Source organism: Taeniopygia guttata, chromosome Z (genome assembly GCF_048771995.1).
Source record: "Taeniopygia guttata chromosome Z, bTaeGut7.mat, whole genome shotgun sequence".
Lineage (NCBI taxonomy): Eukaryota > Metazoa > Chordata > Aves > Passeriformes > Estrildidae > Taeniopygia > Taeniopygia guttata.
Window position 1 is genome coordinate 2952470 of NC_133063.1, and position 17615 is coordinate 2970084.

Genomic DNA, 17615 nt, shown 5'->3' on the forward strand with positions numbered 1-17615 from the left:
TCGCTGATCCCCAAGGACGGCTGTAATGGGATTGTGCCACCTTTTCCAGGCTGGATGTACCTCCCGTCCCTGGGACAGGCTGCTCCCTGTGCCCGCAGGCTCTCCCTCCTTTCCCTTCTTGGCCCCCAGATTTATTATTCTACAGTGATTGTGTTGAATTGCATTTGAAATCAATTAGCACAGGTACTCAGAGATGAATGTTCATGCTCTGAAAAAAGGTGATGAAAACATACCATTTAAATAGAAATCAATTTCCCTTTCATGTATATCTTCCTAGCTGCTGCCCGAAATTAATAGTTTTTAGATATTTGTGGGGGAGAGGAGAGGCTCCCCTCGTAAAGCACTTCCCTCTCCTCCTCCTCCTCCTCCCCGGCTCCCGGGCTCTCCCACGCCGCTTCCCTCTCGGGCAGAGGGGCTGCTGCAGTTGCCTCCTCCCTGCTCATCTTGTCGGGCCATCATTAGCCGCTTCTCCATGGGAAACTCTTGAACTGGAGCACGGATAAACAGCGGGGCCGCAGCGCGGGGACCCCGGGCAGTGCCGGATCTTCATCTCAAGCCCGAGCGCCAATTACTCTCCCGGGGAGAACGGGGATCAAGGGACCGTCCCTGCGGAGCCGGGGCAGCGCTGTTCGCCCCCGGCGCTGCCGAGCCCCAGGCACCCCTCAGCGGGCTGGGTCAGCTCCAACGGGGGACAAAAGCCAGGAGAAATCCCCGGAAACAAAAGCACCTCTTTGTTCAGGGCAGCTCTGGATGTGGAGCCTGCTGAGGGTGCCCCTGCCAGCGCAGCCTGGGCTTGGTGGCTCCACACACCCTTGCCCTTCCAGCTACCCTGGAGCTCTGTCCCACTGAAATGCGATGGCTTTCCCAAAGCCCAAATAGCACACGAGCTAGGTAAAAAGGAGAAAAAGAAAAGGCTTTTTTTTTTTTTTTTTTTTGCTAAACTTTATTGGAAATTCGTGACCACAGGATCCTTGCCCCGTGCTCCATAGATCCCCTGAAGGAGGAATTTCCCCTGGGCTAAAGCAGCTCTCAGCAGTCAGGAGATGACCTTTGATAGGGTGCCCTAAAACTGACCTGTCCCCTCATCCCTGTCTCAATGCCAAGGGTCTTCCCAACCCACTTGTCCACAGGGACCAGCACTTTAATGCCGTAATCATTTCATTTATTATCTTCTTTGGGCTACAAAATCTAATCCCCAAATTTAGGCAAGCATCTGTCCTCCTCATTTCCCACAAGGCACCAAATTATCGTTCAGCCCCTCTGCTACGCCCTGATCCCTTCGATCTGGTTTTCTATCAGTGTTATTATTAATCTCCTCCTCCAATCATTTTTCCTCGCCATCTGTTTTCGAGCAGGACTCCCATGTTTAGGGGAGGACCCTGAGCCCTGGGACTCCCCGGCTCTAATCCCTGTTCTGGGACAGAGGCACATCCCCTGACCCCTAAACTGGGCAGTGCCCTTGTGGTTGGGCAGAGATGCCCCAGGGTCCCCTTCCCCTGTGACAGGACCCCCATCCAGCCTCTGGGAGCAGCTCAGGAGTGCTAAAGGCACAGAGGCACATTGCAATCAATGCCCTCATTTACATCTTTCAGTTTTAGACATCTCTGCACTATGCCTATGAATTGTCTAAAAGAAATCAGGTTTTCAGCTCAGCCCCGGTTGCACAGGTCAGGAATAAAACCTGTTCACATCCTCTGTGTTTCTGGTCTCCAGGTATTGATCGCCGTCTCCATTTTCCCCACTCTCGTCTTGATTCCTGCCACTGCCTATTTTTGGTTTATGCTTCCTGCCAGCAGATCCTTCTGGAGCTTTTCTCAGGCTCCTGCTTTGCCTCCCACCGGCACTGCAGCATCTCCAGCCCTCCCCAGGCCCTCCTGGCTGGCTCCCCATGGAGCACAGTTGGGCTTGCATTTGTAGTTACAGCACATGTTCATATTTTAATCCAGACATTTCATTCACCTCCTAACCAACCCTTCTGCGTTGCTAGGATTTGTATCCCCCTCTTATTTTTAGATCTACATATTTACTAAAAGTATATTTTCACCCTTCTCTCGGGCTGGCAATCACTCTGTGTGGGTAGGACTGCAAATCTGAGTTATTAAATCTTCACATATCCAGGACACCATGCTAAATGCTTATTTGGGGTTCTGTTTGCTTGCAGGGTGTAAATAGACTCTGAGGTATCCAAATCCCTGTCCTCCACCCCATCCATTTGTTTTGCCGTGACTGCGATCTCTTTGATTTCCCAATTTTTCCCTCCCTGTGTTATTTGTTACCCGCTCAGACGAATGCAGGCTGGCAGGCTCAGAAATCAATTCAGCGCCGGAGTTTCAGTCTCAGAAGAGCTGTGTGGGGATGGCTGCCACCTTCCCGGGATGGCTGGTGACAGAAGATAAATCGCCGTGGATTTTTTGCCAACGTGCCATATTTCAAACTCATAATCAGTCCAGCATCACCCTCGGCTTCCTTCAGCATCTCCTTCCTACTGCAGGTGATTTATGGCCCCGGGTAGCAACACCAATTGTACATTTCTAATCCTCTCTTGTATAATTTCTCTTTGCTGCATTTCCTTAATTACCCTCTTTCTGACCTTCCTTTTCCTTCCTTACCCCTGCTTACAGCTTGCTCCTGGGCTTCCTTGCCCTCTCTGGACTCCTTCATTTATTTACGGTGTGACCGTGGTTGATGAGCCCCCTCAGCCCTGGTGACACTGGGCTTTTGGGGTGGCGTGTTCCTGAGGCTGGAGCAGGGGTGGATTTGGGCCTGGAAAAGCTCCACAGCAAAGGATGTGGGCAAGCTGAAACCACCCCAACATCCCTTCCCCGTGTGTGAAGGAGTCCTGGTCCCAGCGCTGGCATTTGTCACCTCTGCTGTCACTAATTCCAACAGCAAAAGCCACGGAGACATCCTGGCTGCTCCCTGTGCAGAGGATCTGGGACAAAGCACCCCTCTGGTCCCGGTGCTGCAGGGACACAAATCCATGGCCAGCTGCCAGCTCTGGGACCTTGGAACGAGAAGGGCATGGAGCAATTCTAGAATCTCTACAGGCTGGGAAAGTTCATTGAGGCCAAATGTTCCCCCAGCACTGCCCAGGCCACCACTGAGCCATGTCCCCAAGAGCTTTAAACACACCCCGAAGCTTTAAATCCCTCCAGGGACAGGGATGCCACTCTGGGCAGTGCTGGGGCCCGAGGGCAGAGGGAAAGCACAGCAGTTAACTTTAAGCAATCACTGGAACATCTTCTTCATAATTAATAAATGGGAGATGTTACTGCAGCTAATCAATAAAGTTGTTAGAGGGAATTGATCGCAGGGGGAACTCTTTTTGTGGGTACAATTTTTCACCTCTGTGGAACAAAGGGCTCCCCGGGGTGCTCTCACTGTGATGGGCACAGGGAGCCCGACCCAAAGAGCCAGCGAGGGAGAGACAATTAATTAATAAATTAATTAATTAACACCCTGAGAGCCAGCGGAAGGGCCAGAGAGAACCGCTTCTGTTCCCCCAGGCGCGGAAGGACACCCGGGAACGCTCCTGGGACAGGCCAGCGGCCGGGCAGGGACACCTGCCATGGCTGCCCCGCTGCCAGGGACAAGGCACTGATCAGATCACGGTGAATATTCTGGGCACCAAGCACTGTGTGTGCCCCAGCTGGCTGATGCCACGGCGTGGGGTGAAGCAGGATGTCCCCAGAGCAGCGGCCGGGCTCTGCGGGCAGCCAGCGCGGCCGCTTATTGCTTGTAATTAACTCCAGCCAGCAAATCTCCTCTAAATCAATCACGGCCAGACTAATAAATAAATCTTGGCTCAATCACTACCTGTAGAATGCGTAGACAAGAGTGAGTGTCTCTGATTTACCACTTCCTTGTGCTGGACTGGGGAATCACGGACTGATGGCAGGAGGGACACCAGGATCCGGATGTGATGCATTATTTAAAACTTCAGAGATAATAAAATTCTGGAGGAGACTGGCCCATTAGCTCAGCGTCCCGACTGACGTTTCTCCCACTGTATTAGGCTCTGCGTTAATGATTTTATATTCCCTTCTGACTCCCCACTCATTTTTCTTTGTCTTTTTGTCATTTTAACAGGGCAGTGGGACATGTTCCACGGCGACATCCCAGCGGCCAGAGCCTCTGTGGCCTTCAGAGTGGAGCAGGCACCCGTGGTTTGACTCAGCTCCTGTGGACACTCAGGTACCACCTCAGCATCACACGTGCCTGTGCTAATTCCGGGGCCATGTACCTTAATCTAATGACTAATTCCAGGAATCTGCTACTCCGTAATGGGCTGTGCCCCCCGGGATGTGCCAGGGAGGTTGTGCCGGGTCTGGCGCTGAGACGCCAGCAGGGAGGATCCTGTGAGATGAGAGAGAAGCTGGCTAGAATTCCCTCATTAGCTCATTAACTCACTAATTGTGGGGTATTTGTAAAACCCACAAAATGTCCTAGAAATGGGGTGAGAAGCCCAGTGGTGCCGGGCACTTTCTGCCAGCCAGGGAATGCCACGGCTCAGGTGGCACCGGGCCGAGGGGCAGAGCAGGGGGCAGGATCCCTGGAAGGGACTGTGTCCCCTTCACACAGTGCAGCCTTGACTCATATATTTTTCATCCCAGTTGAGGGTACAGTGTCAGCCGATGACCTTTGTCACACCCCAGTGCTTTCTGGGATGTAAATTAGGGCCTTTTTTTCCCCCCATCTGGACAGATAAGATGGACTCTGACTCGCCCGTCTCGGAAGCCGATATTTATTGTGAGCCCACCGCTCCTCTCAGCAGGTGGACAAAGATAATACTGTCATTATGTGCTCAGAAAATGCTTTGTAAAATTTGGTAAAGTCCGCGAGATAACATCTGCCTCGAGGACCGCTCCGCTGTAAACAGGGCTTGGAAAAATAGCACCCACTGCTTCTCCCCGGGAATATCGATTTTTGGTGTTGGAAAGGGTCAAATTCAAATGGGCGGCACAAAGAGCGGCTGCAGCTCCCGCTTTTCACAAAGAACAAAGTGCTGCGGCGGCGGAGGCAGCGCGGGGCCGGGGCCGGTGCCTTTCCCACGGGAGCGGGCAGCTGCTGCCCGCGGGGACCGGCGTGTCCGGCCACGTCCCGCGGGGAGCCGCGGGCTGGAACCTCGCAGCGATGTGCTGCATCCCATCCCCTGGCACCTCCCCTGGGCACCTCCGCAGCGTCCCAGCACCGCCCCAGCAGGGAACACAACCCAGGCACGCTTCGGGCACCAGGAGCATCCCAGCAGAGGGACTCGGCATTCCCGTTTCCCGGCCTGCAATCCCCAAAGCCCTGCTTGCCCACAGCAGAGGGTCCTGCAGCGCTGACAGCACTGCCAACCGTGCAAATTCAGCAGCCGAGTGAGTTCTTGTCCCTCAGGAATGCCTTGGACACAGCTCCTGCTCTAACGGGAAGCAAAAGCCTCGGCAGCAGAAAAGAAAGTGCAGGAGTGGCACAGGGAAGGAAAGGGTTTTACCCAAAGAGCACGTGGCAGCTCCAAATCCCCTTCATCCCCACGGCATTATTTATTCATATTCCCCTGTGCAGACCGGGGGCTCGGGCAGACACAATCGATCCGAGAGCACAAAAAAGGAACCCCGGGCTGGGAAGGGAGCTTGCACAGCAGGCCCTGAAAGCAGGATGTGGTGTCCAGGGAGCAGCACCTCATGGGCAGGGCAGGGCATCCCCCCCTGGCATTCCAGGCCGTAGGACAGCAGGGCAGGGTGGCACTGTGGCAGCCCCCTAGGAGCCCTCGGCAATTGGGATGTGCCACAGCTCCAGAGGGCACAAGCAAAGAAGAAAAGGAGGTTCAGGAGGGAACTTCTGGCTCCCCACAACTCCCTGACAGCAGGGTGGAGCTGGGTGGGTGTCAGGCTCTGCTCCACGTGCTGCTCCCCAAGGCAAGGACGTGGCTGTGGCTCGTTTGGGCTGCCCTTCCCCGTGGGAACAGGATGGGGAGATGATGCTCTGTGGTTACACACAGGAGGGAGCTCCATCCTGTGAGGGAAAAAGAAACTTGTTTCCCACTCCGTGAAATGTGACTGGAGGCTTTGGAAAAACCAGTGGGCCCCATTTATGGCTTTGGAATGGCAGGAGGGCAGGGCTTTGAGAGCCAAACCGTGCTGGAACGCGTTTGGGGGAGAGCTGTTTGTTCAGCTTTTGTCGTGTGAGAATTAACACACAGCACCCAAACCCCCATTTTCCAGACAAACTGCTCTGTGTGCTGTTTTCCAGGGATGCAGGTGAGTGGCTGGAGCAGACAGGAGGAAGGCAGGGTGACAGTGAGGATTCACTCACTGGGGTGTGCCCCTCCTGAGTGGGCTGTGGCCTTTAGGGCACCTGGGCACAGCAGTGTGTGACAGGGATGGCTTTGATCCCGCTGTGGGTGCACAGCCTGCAGCATCCCAGCAGGTGCTGGGGGCTCTGAGGCCCGGCTGCATCCCTCACTCCCTGCCCACAGCCTGGATGGATGTGGGAACAGCAGCAGCCAAAGTCCATCTTTCACCTCCAAATCCCCAGCACTGCTGCCACAGAGCCTGGAGAGGGGCTTTAAGCCATTTCAAAATCCATCTCCCAGCTCATTATTATGCCGGGCAATTTTTCATTCATCGGGAATCTACGGCAGCATTTTAATGTGAGAAGCTCCCTGCTCTGTTTCTCTTCCCCTGAAGAAAAATAGCTTAATTTCTGCAGTTTGATAGATTTTCCTGAGCCTTCAAAAGGTAGAGAAAGACTCTTGAAAATCGGTCGTTGAACTATCCACAGGCATTTTATAATGGCTGTAAATAGGCCTGGACTGAATAGCTCTCCAGGCATCAGCTTGAATGGTGTCCTTGACACTGTTATTATTATCCCCACGGAGAAAAAAAGGGAAAAAAGAAAGGGAAAGAAAGTCTGGGAGCCTCTCCACACTGCAGTTGGTGTGTCTCTAGGCTGGAAGAGCTAAATCCCTCCTGCTGGATCTACACCCCCAGAGATGCACTGGTTTTCACTTCCCAGAATTGTCATAATTTTCATGGAATTTCCTGCATAAAAAAAAAAAAAATCTATGAATTTGAGAAATTTACAAACTCTGCAGAAAATGAAGTACAAGAAATCTAGGGGAATTTATTTCTGCCTTTTTGCCCCTTTGCCCATCTAATTCTGTGGTTGCTTTCCATCAGGGAATTACTTTTGTAACTTCCAAGCTGCCGTGTCCCACTGCTCTTCGCTGAGGAGCAGCCTCTGACCCCCAGTTTTGGGGATTATTTTCAGGGTGACCATTTACAGCACCCCAGCTCATCACCATCGAACAGCTCGAGAGGTTTCCAAACCCCATTTGGACCCTTCACCACTTCATGTTCCAGCACCTCCACCAAAGCTGTCCTTCTCACCTTAGATCCTGTGGGATTATGTCACCAGAAACACTGCAGAAAAGCTCCAGGTTAATCAGCAAGAACAATTTTCTCAGCTTAAATAGGGTGCTTTCATTTCTTGATTTTTCCAGCCCCCTCACAAAGCAAAAATAGCATGTCCTAGAAATGTCACTGCTGTATGGATTTCTCCATATGGAAAAGGAGCACAGTGATGCCTCCTGGAGCAGCCTCGGAGCCCTCCCCACGCGTGGAGTGATGCTCTGCCAGGGCGTGGGCTGTGCTGGAAGTCACAGAACTTCAGGATGGGTTGGGTTGGAAAGGAGTCCCGGGTGGCTCTGCATCCTCGGGCTGCCCCGGGTCCCTCTGTGATCGGGCTGCCCCGGGTCCCTCTGCATCCCCGGGTCCCCCGGCACGTCCCCAGCAGCTCTCCGAGGCCGGTTCCCCTCCAGCCGCCCTTCCCGGCAGCACGGCACTAATTGCTCGGCTTCGTTCGGCAGCGACAGCCGCGCTCCCTCCGGGGGCTCCTCCGCCGCCTTTCCTGGAAGTGTTTCCTCCTCGGGCCCCAATCCATAATTGATGCCAGGGAGGAACCGGAGCCGGGCTTTGGGGTGGAACGCCGGGCCGCATCCTATGGGATCCCGCCCACGAGATGGTTTTGGGGCCGTGGGACACGGGTGGGGCTCGTTTGGATGGAACCTGCCCCCCGTGAGCTCCCAGGGAGGTGGCTCGGGACGGATTTTCAGCCCTGCCAATGTGAAACCCAAAGTCCCCGACCCAAACTCTACATTTAATGCCCCCAGCCCACCCCGTGGTTACATAATTCCCAGCTCCGGGCTCGGCGCTCGGAGTTTTTAAGCCCCGGGTTAATTGTCTGCCTCCTCCCCGGCAGTGCAGAACAGACAGAACAGGCACGAAATGAATCCCACAAAACCACAGCTGACAGGTTTAAAAATCTATTTTCCTGCAAGGATCTACGGGAAGGACGGGTGATTAATGAAGACTATGAAGAAAAGGTTTTATCCAGCAGATTAATTTCAACGGGTGTTTAAATCCTTAGCAGAGTTGGACAAGATGCTCCGAGGAGCAGCTGGGGGGGCTGCCTGGGCACCTTCCCAGCAGGGCACGGCATCTCTGGATCCCAAAGCTCCAGGTCCCCCCAGCAGGGGCTGCCCGCCCTTGTCTCCCTCAGGCACACCCTGGCTGTGGCTGCTCTGAGCAGCTTGGGGGAAAAATGCAGTGTTTTACCAAAAAAAGGGAGTATCTGTTACCCTCCACGTGTGTTTTCCCCTGCAGAGGCAGCCAAGGAGAGCAGCAGAAGGAACCTGGTGTAGATGGAGGGTGACCATTTCCAGCCTCCATGCTGCAGGAGCAATGCATTATCCAAACCTCCAGTTTGGGAGAAAAAGGTATTTAATCTTTTTGAATCCCTCAGGACTCAGACCTCTGAGCTGGAGCCCACCACCTCCCACATCCCACGGGACAGGACACAGGCACAGAGGGCTGGTTTGCATCCATCCCTTCCCTATATCCCAGGTGGGCTTTGCTGCCAGCTGCCTCTCCAGAGCCATCCTGCCAAGGTCCTGCAGGGTTTGGCTTGGAAAGGACCTTCAAGACCACCCAGTCCCAACCTCCTGCTGGGACACTGGGACAGGCAGGTGTGAAGCTGGAGCTCTCACTGTCTCCCATCTCAGCATCTCTGTAGTTACTCTCACTACAGAGTAACTCCCAGCGACTGCAGAGGGAATGCATAAGCTGTCCCTGACAGGCAGTGTGTAGTTCTGAGCCCACGAGTCCCATTTATCCTCCTTACCAGTTCCCCCATCATGTGTCTGACAGAATTCCCTTAGGGAGCTGCTGTCCTGTGCTGTGTCCCTGCCCTGAGCTTTACGGTCCCTTCCAGCCCAAAGCACTGCAGGACCCCAGGATTCTGTGCTCCAGGAGCAGGTGATGGCTCTGGACAACTGAGACCTGCAGAAAATCGACACTGAAAGGAGCAATCACAGCAGCGTGGCTGCAGCTCTTCCCATTTCCCCTGGCAAACCTTCCCCCGGGACTGTGTGCACCTGACCCTAAACCTTCCCCATTTTCCAAGCCAGTGCACTTGATGGGAACTCATCTCTGCTCTCCCCACGGCTTCCCTGGCATCCCCAGGGTGGGACACGGCCGCTTTCGGCTTGGCTGAACCCCCAAATTCATTTCACAGATTGCATTTGGGCTCTGCTTCCATTTGCTCCCAGACACCTCACCTAGGGAACACTCTGTTCTCCTCAGGAAAACAGGGATTTATTCCCTCAGTGTTCCTGCAGAGAACAGACCTGTGCTGGACACACACCCCGGGAGGTGCCCTCTGGCACCCTGGGGCTGTCCCACTCCCCATCTCTCCCTCCTGCCTCGCCTCCTCCCATGAGGCCACCAGCAGCAGCACCTTTGCTGCTTGCTCCTGGAATAAAGTGCATTTTAACCCATTTTCTGCCTGAACACACTGCTTTATAAAAAAGCCAAAATAAACCTTGCAAGGTGAGCAGATTCCAGCATCACTTCCAAGCTGGAAGCATCGGTTTCCTTTCACGGTGTTGTAAACGGTGAGTAGCTCTGCAGGAGTGAGTAAATGCCTGTTTAAGATTATTTACATCAATAAATAAATATTTACCCCTTTTTAAGCATCTCCAGCCCTTGCAAACAGGTTTCCAATTTACAAAAATCAATTAAAATCTGATATTAGAATGCACCAGCCCACGGTGATGTTCCCGGAGATGTCACTCAGCCTCCATTCCAAGCCCCACATCAGCATTCCAAAAGCTCTGCTGCTGAAAGAGCAGAAAGTTTCACCTTTTAATTTTTCATAGCGGATTAATTTTTAATTTTCAGACATCAGAGAGAGGGGGAAGTTCCCCAGGAGCCTCTCCCGCTTCAAAGCGTGCTCCAGGCAACCGCTGGATCGAGTGTCAATTTATCACACCGGAGGCTCCGATCCAGATTTTTCCTGATTTTTTCTTTTTTTTTTTTTTTTTGTTCAGACAAAAGTATTAATGCTGGTGAAGTTTTCTAGAAGCTGGGAACAGGCTGGACAGAAGCAAAGCCTCTCTCACAGCCTGCTCAGCTGCCGGTGGAGGAGCAGAAGGGCCTTGGCTGCTCCGTGCAGGGAATTTCTGCTCTGCCCTGTCCTTCCCTGGATCCCACCAGGGCCGAGCACACCCACGCAGTTCCCGAGGGTAACTCCTGACCTGCTCCAGAGCATCCCACGGCACAGGGGCTTCCTCTGCAGGTCAGACCCCAGCCCAGAGGCAGTGCAACACAGCCCCTTTGTTATTCACTGCAGTTAATTCCTCTGGGGAACTCCAGCCTGGCAGAGCCCAGAGCACAGGGAGAGCTCAGAGGGACTGGGGACAAGGCAGGGAACAAGGATCCCTCATATCCCTCCAGCCCAAACCCCTCCAGGACTCCGCTCTCATTCTTAGAGTGGCAGATTCCTGAGGAGTGGGCAAAGCACCACCAGCAGATCACTGACACCCACGCAAAGCAACACGTTTCAGTCCAGTTTTATTCCACAAGCATATTTACACCAGGAATGTCAATCCACGGAGGGCAGGGACGCGTTTGTGGAGAAGCAGACACGGGAACCATCACACGGTGACTTCATCCCCCCTCTCATGCAGGTGTCACTCGAAGCCACGGACACCAAGGCCACACAGCGCCAGGGACACGGAAAGGTGACAGCGGAACAGCGGGATGGGAACAGCCCCTGGCACACACCGACCTCCCAGCAGCTCCTTGGGGTCTGATCCTCCTGCTCTGAATCAGCTGGAGCAGCACAGAGCTATGGGCCTCCTGGGCTGCAAACCCCACCTGGGCACTACACAGGTAACCCAAGCGCAATAACACACACTTATTTTCTCTTTTGGAGCCATGTGAAAAATTAATTCCTCATTCTTGGACTCCAAGTACCATTTCTAGCTTAGAAGGTAGTGGCAGCCTCAGGTCCGAGCTCTGCAGCCAAGGAAAAGCTGCACAAACAGAGATATTGAAATAAAAGGATTTGAGAGATTTTTTTCTCCTTCCCATGAGCAGAAACCAGAAAATTTCACACAAAATATTCCACAGATATGTAAGAAGTAAACACAGTCACAGCGAGTGTCACACAGGGATATTCCTACTGAAGGAAATGTTTCAGTACATCCAGTCAATAATTCATTTTTTTCCATAATTTTGATAATTTTTCCATTCAAAATGGCCCCCTTTGTCCTTTATTTAAATAAATACCTGCACTGGTGGCAAAAACCACCTTTCTATATAAATACTGCTTTTTTCCAAGTCTGCCATTTAACAGGATTTTTAAATTATTTATTTACACGTGGACCATCATTTTTCTTTCCGGCCTGGGCACAGCAGCACTTCCAATCCCCTCAGAAAGGAGCCTTCACCCCTTGGGATCAGCACACAGGCCACAGCCCCGAATTCCAGCCCCATTCCCAGGCAGGTACCCGGCTCCGGGGGCAGCACCCACCAGCATTCCCGGGTCACCAGGAGCAGTCCATGTAAACACGAGTCTTTTTGGTAAACACTGACATTCTGGGAGGCTCCCAAGGGAGAAGGGGTCGGGTGACATCCAGCGCGGATTCGGGATGGCTGCTCCTGATCCCGCTCTGCAGAGAGGCCCTCTTCCTCCTGGAGGCATGGAAAAGTTGTCAGTGCCACAGCCGGGCAGCAAAGATGGGTGTGAGCCCCTCAGATCCCAGCAGGATTCCCTCAGACCCTACTGAGCCCCTCAGATCCCAGCAGGATTCCCTCAGACCCCACTGAGCCCCTCAGACCCTACTGAGCCCCTCAGATCCCAGCAGGATTCCCTCAGACCCCACTGAGCCCCTCAGACCCCGGCAGGATTCCCTCAGACCCTACTGAGCCCCTCAGATCCCAGCGGGATTCCCTCAGACCCTACTGAGCCCCTCAGATCCCAGCAGGATTCCCTCAGACCCTACTGAGCCCCTCAAATCCCAGCAGGATTCCCTCAGACCCTACTGAGCCCCTCAGATCCCAGCAGGATTCCCTCAGACCCTACTGAGCCCCTCAGATCCCAGCAGGATTCCCTCAGACCCTACTGAGCCCCTCAGATCCCAGCAGGATTCCCTCAGACCCCACTGAGCCCCTCAGATCCCGGCAGGATTCCCTCAGACCCTACTGAGCCCCTCAGATCCCAGCAGGATTCCCTCAGACCCTACTGAGCCCCTCAGACCCTACTGAGCCCCTCAGATCCCGGCAGGATTCCCTCAGACCCCACTGAGCCCCTCAGATCCCGGCAGGATTCCCTCAGACCCCACTGAGCCCCTCAGATCCCAGCAGGATTCCCTCAGACCCTACTGAGCCCCTCAGATCCCAGCAGGATTCCCTCAGACCCTACTGAGCCCCTCAGATCCTGGCGGGATTCCCTCAGACCCTACTGAGCCCCTCAGACCCTACTGAGCCCCTCAGACCCTACTGAGCCCCTCAAATCCTATCAGGATTCCCTCAGACCCTACTGAGCCCCTCAGATCCTACTGAGCCCCTCAAATCCCAGCAGGATTCCCCCAGACCCTACTGAGCCCCTCAGATTCCAGCAGGATTCCCTCAGACCCTACTGAGCCCCTCAAATCCTGGCAGGATTCCCCCAGTTCTGAGTTCTTAGTGGAGCCCCTCAGACCCCACAGAGCCCCCGGGCTGCCCCGTTGCGGCCCCGGTGCCCGTCTCACCTAGACCATGAAGCGGTGCTCCTTTCCATCGTGGGCCATGAGGATGATGTTGCGGTTGGAGGTCCAGATGAGCCGGGCCAGCCGGAGCGCGTTGTGGGATCCGGGCGACGCCGGCTGCACGGGTGGCACCTGGTAGGTCTTGACGCAGCGCAGTTGGGGCGCGGAGTTGAGCATGCCGATGCTCCCCAGGAGAGACGTGTTCATCTGTGGGGACAGCCCGGCTGAGCGGCACGGCGCCCACACCCCACACCCCACACCCCACATCTCGCCGGGAGCAGGGGGAGGTCTGATCAGGGGTGGGAAGGGACCTCAGAGCTCACCCAGCCCCACCCATCCACCCCAGGAGGTTCTCCGAGCCCTGTCTAACCTGGCCTTGTGTCTGCTGGGCACTGCTGGTGCCAGCTCCAAACCCTGAACACTGAGATTCCCCAAGCCAGCCCCTCAGGCCATGGCACGGATTTCTGTCCCCTGGCCAGCCCGGGGTGTTCCACTGCTGCTGCCGTGTCCTGAACCCGAGCAGTCCCTCGTCCCCATCAGCAGAGCGGTGTCAGGGGTGTAAATCACGGCAGCGTGCGAGCCCCGCTGACATTTTCACAATTTAAATCATCTTGAGTAATAACCCTTTTAGGATGACTAATGCTCCTGATTTTCCTGCATTAATAATTGTGCCAAACGGGACACGGAAGGGAAAAATCACCAGCGCACGAGGTCACATCTGGCTTGGAAGGGATTGCAAGGATCAGCTCGTTGCAGGGTCACCTTCCACGGGTCCAGGCTGTGACCTTCCCTGCCCTGGGATGTTCCCTGCTGGAGCTGGGACCCCACGGGGAGTTTGCTGGTGGCACGGGGCGGGCTGGGGACATCCTCACCTGCCAGAAGCAGAGGTGGCTGTCGGCGTTGGAGTACGTGGCCAGGTAGCGGCCGTCGGGGGCGAACGCCACGGCGGTGATGGGTCCTTTGTGGCCGTGGATGGTCTGGGAACAGGGCACACAACAGTCATGTGGGACACCCCGGAGCTGGCAGCCCCAAAACCAGAGCCCCCGATGGAAATGCTCCTCAGGGAGCTCCTCTCCCACTGTGATACCCCAAAAAAAGCCAAGGCTGTGTTAAACCCAAGATGCCACTGGCAAAACCCCATTAGCAGGGCTCCCATGCCCACCCCTGCTCAGTGCGTGCCCCTGCAATGTATTAAGAACCCATTAAGATATTAATTTATTCCTGGTGGCAAAGGTGAGTGAGCCCCAAATCTCTCTCTTTAATGGGATCCCCACAGTTAATTAGCTGATCCCACTCTAGCACTTAACAAGCACAGAACACTTGTCAATAAAATATGTTTTGGTGAGACAAAGGTAGGAATCAATAGGAGCAGCACACTTGTTGCTCTTTTTTACTCCTGGAATAGGTTCCAAGAAGTACAAATCCTTCAGGGAATCCGGCTGCTTTGTTATTTAAAGGAAGTGCTCTCTAATTGATGCTAATCCTTTCCAGCCAGGATTTTTGTGGTGTTTTCCAGGAGGAAATGAAGCAAAGGCAGTGCATTCCAGCACCCCAATTCCAAGGGCAGAGCTTGGGAAAGTCTGCCCTGAAATGCACTTTTCCAGGGAAGGTGATGTATTGTTTGTGTGAATAAACGCAGTGCAATGCACCTTTTAAACTGGTAATGCCCCCCTGGAGACACCCACTAATTCCTGACCCTTTGTTATCAGCGTTTATCGCTGGGAATTCCAGGGGTTCCTTGGAATTCCAGGGGTTCCTTGGAATTCCAGGGGTTCCTGGCACAGCAGGGCACTGCTGGACTGGAGAGCAGCAGAAAAGGCCCTTGGCCAACATATTTGAGGTTATACTCAGGAATTCCCTTTTCTCTGGAATTTTGGGAACAGGTTTCCCTGGCAATGCAGCGTGGATTGCAGGATAAACACCTTTAAAGCACAGCAGCTTTTACTCTGTAATTAATTAAGCCAAGCCACGATTCATTCCAAATGGAATATTAAATCTTTTTCTGCCTTCCACATAAATCAAATTTTGCCAAGGCACCCAGGACTGAAATAAAATCATCCCTGCACAATCCAATTAATGCTCGGATTGCTGGGATTTTAATTCTGGAAGGACTCAGGACCAAACATTATTGATTCCAGCCCAGGCATAAAAGTAGTTTTTGCTTTGAAAAAAACCCAAAATAACTTACGTTTCTCTTTAATCTTCCAGTGCAAATGACCCAGGTTTTAGGTACAAAAATTACATGTATTTCTGAAATGCAGTTCTAAATATTTATGATGAATCCCAAGATTTAATCAATAAAAATGGAATATTTCAGAATTTCTCCTTATAGACCCAAACATGGTCATAAAGGAAAAGAAGATAATTAAAGAACATGTATGAGGAATTAATTGGGGGATCTTGGGTCAGACTCTGGTACTCAGCAAGAATTTACCTGGGAAAATATGAGTATTTTCCCATTGTCCCAAAATCAACTATCAGGTATCCTAAAATTCAGTTACCTGCAATCTCTCCAGTCTGATTTTAGTGTTTAATTTGATATAAAATAGCATTTATACCGTCAGTATTTTCCTGTGTCAATGCACCTTTAAGTGCAGGATTTTTGGCTGTGTGTTATTAATTAGGAATCTTACGTGAAATATCAATAATTTGGTTGGAATTTAATATTATTTTAGTGTTTAATTGGGCAAACAGAGCTTGTGCTCAACGATACCTTAATCCTGTGGCTCAATCCTTTTAATATTGTTATAGATTAATTATAGTTGTAATTATGAATCCAAGGGGTTTCTTTTGGGCTAAAAGATGCCGTTGGTGTTTAATCCCGTGTGCTTGGCTGGGGGGTTTCAGGCTGGGCAAACAAAGGGCACATTTGCTGCTCTCAGAACTGGCTTCCAATTCCCTGTGAAGCATCAATTATCTTTATCAAATCCCAGATCTCATCTCAGCCCCTGATCAAGATGGAGCCAGAGCTGGGAAAAAGCCGGGCAGGAGGGAAGGGAGGGATCAATAATCATCATCAATAGTCATCATCGGGTTGTGCTGCAGCTCGGGGTGCCGGGGAAGGTGCTGGTGGAAACTCCAGCTGCTTTTTGGGAACCTGCCCACAGAGGCACCGCTGCTCCAGCTGGGGAAGCACTGCATGGATCCCACAGCAAATATTACAGCTCCTTACTGCCAAAATTATACTGGGGTTCAGCTAGTTTGGGAGGAATCCTGAGCTGCAGAATGGAATTCCTGTTATCTCTGTGGGGGAACGGGTGAGGGGGAGCATGGAGGGGGAAAGAGTGAGGGGGAACATGGAGGGGCAGTGTGTGAGGGGGAATATGGAAGGGGAATATGGAGCAGGAATGTGTGAGGGGGAATATGGAAGGGGAATATGGAGCAGGAATGTGTGAGGGGGAATATGGAAGGGGAATATGGAGGGGCAGTGTGTGAGGGGGAATATGGAGCAGGAATGTGTGAGGGGGAATATGGAGGGGCAGTGTGTGAGGGGGAATATGGAGCAGGAATGAGTGAGGGGGAACATGGAGGGCCAGTGTGTGAGGAGGAATATGGAAGGGGAATATGGAGCAGGAATGTGTGAGGGGGAACATGGAGGGGCAATGTGTGAGGAGGAATATAGAGGGGTAATATGGAGCAGGAATGAGTGAGGGGGAATATGGAGGGGCAGTGTGTGAGGGGGAATATGGAAGGGGAATATGGAGCGGGAATGAGTGAGGGGGAATATGGAGGGGCAGTGTGTGAAGGGGAATATGGAGCAGGAATGAGCGAGGGGGAGTATGGAGGGGCAGTGTGTGAGGAGGAATATGGAAGGGGAATATGGAGCAGGAATGAGTGAGGGGGAATATGGGGCAGGAATGAGTGAGGGGGAACATGGAGGGGCAGTGTGTGAGGGGGAATATGGAGCAGGAATGAGTGAGGGGGAATACGGAAGGGGAACATGGAGCAGGAATGTGTGAGGAGGAATATGGAGCAGGAATGTGTGAGGGGCAGTATGGAAGGGGCAATGTGTGAGGGGTAATATGGAAGGGGAATATGGAGCAGGAATGAGCGAGGGGCAGTATGGAGGGGCAGTGTGTGAGGAGGAATATGGAAGGGGAATATGGAGGGGCAGTGTGTGAGGGGGAATATGGAGCAGGAATGAGCGAGGGGGAGTATGGAAGGGGAACATGGAGAGGCAATGTGTGAGGGGTAATATGGAGCAGGAATGAGTGAGGGGGAATATGGAAGGGGAATATGGAGCAGGAATGAGTGAGGGGGAACATGGAGGGGGAATATGGAGGGGCAGTGTGTGAGGGGGAATATGGAAGGGGAATATGGAGCAGGAATGAGTGAGGGGTAATATGGGGCAGGAATGAGTGAGGAGGAATATGGAAGTGGAACATGGAGGGGCAATGTGTGAGGGGTGATATGCAGCAGGAATGAGTGAGGGGCAGTATGGAGGGGGCCCATGGAAAGCTTTTGGTGCCCTGTGGGACAGAACCTGAGGCAGGCACGGATCTCCCTGGCACAAGGGACGAGCCTGTATCCCAGCTGGCTC

At 53.0% G+C, this 17615-nt stretch overlaps 1 protein-coding gene and 1 long non-coding RNA gene across 4 annotated transcripts in view; one reads left to right on the forward strand and one right to left on the reverse strand.

Annotated features, from left to right (window-relative positions):
* The first annotated feature begins 2028 nt into the window (after positions 1-2028).
* Positions 2029-10042, forward strand: LOC115491263 (uncharacterized). The gene is made up of 3 exons (XR_003957222.4): positions 2029-2491; positions 4090-4194; positions 8649-10042. It is a non-coding gene; the product is annotated as an uncharacterized lncRNA (long non-coding RNA).
* Positions 10043-10878: 836 nt separating this feature from the next.
* LOC140681724 (WD repeat-containing protein 7) overlaps positions 10879-17615 on the reverse strand; it is a 41873-nt gene continuing 35136 nt past the window's right edge. For all 3 annotated transcript variants that reach the window (XM_072921974.1, XM_072921975.1, XM_072921976.1), the window contains 3 exons: positions 13948-14052; positions 13079-13282; positions 10879-12020 (listed from right to left, as the gene is read on the reverse strand). In XM_072921974.1, the coding sequence (XP_072778075.1) occupies positions 13079-13282; positions 13948-14052 (309 nt within the window). In that variant the 3' untranslated portion in view covers positions 10879-12020. The remainder of the gene's footprint in view (positions 12021-13078; positions 13283-13947; positions 14053-17615) is intronic.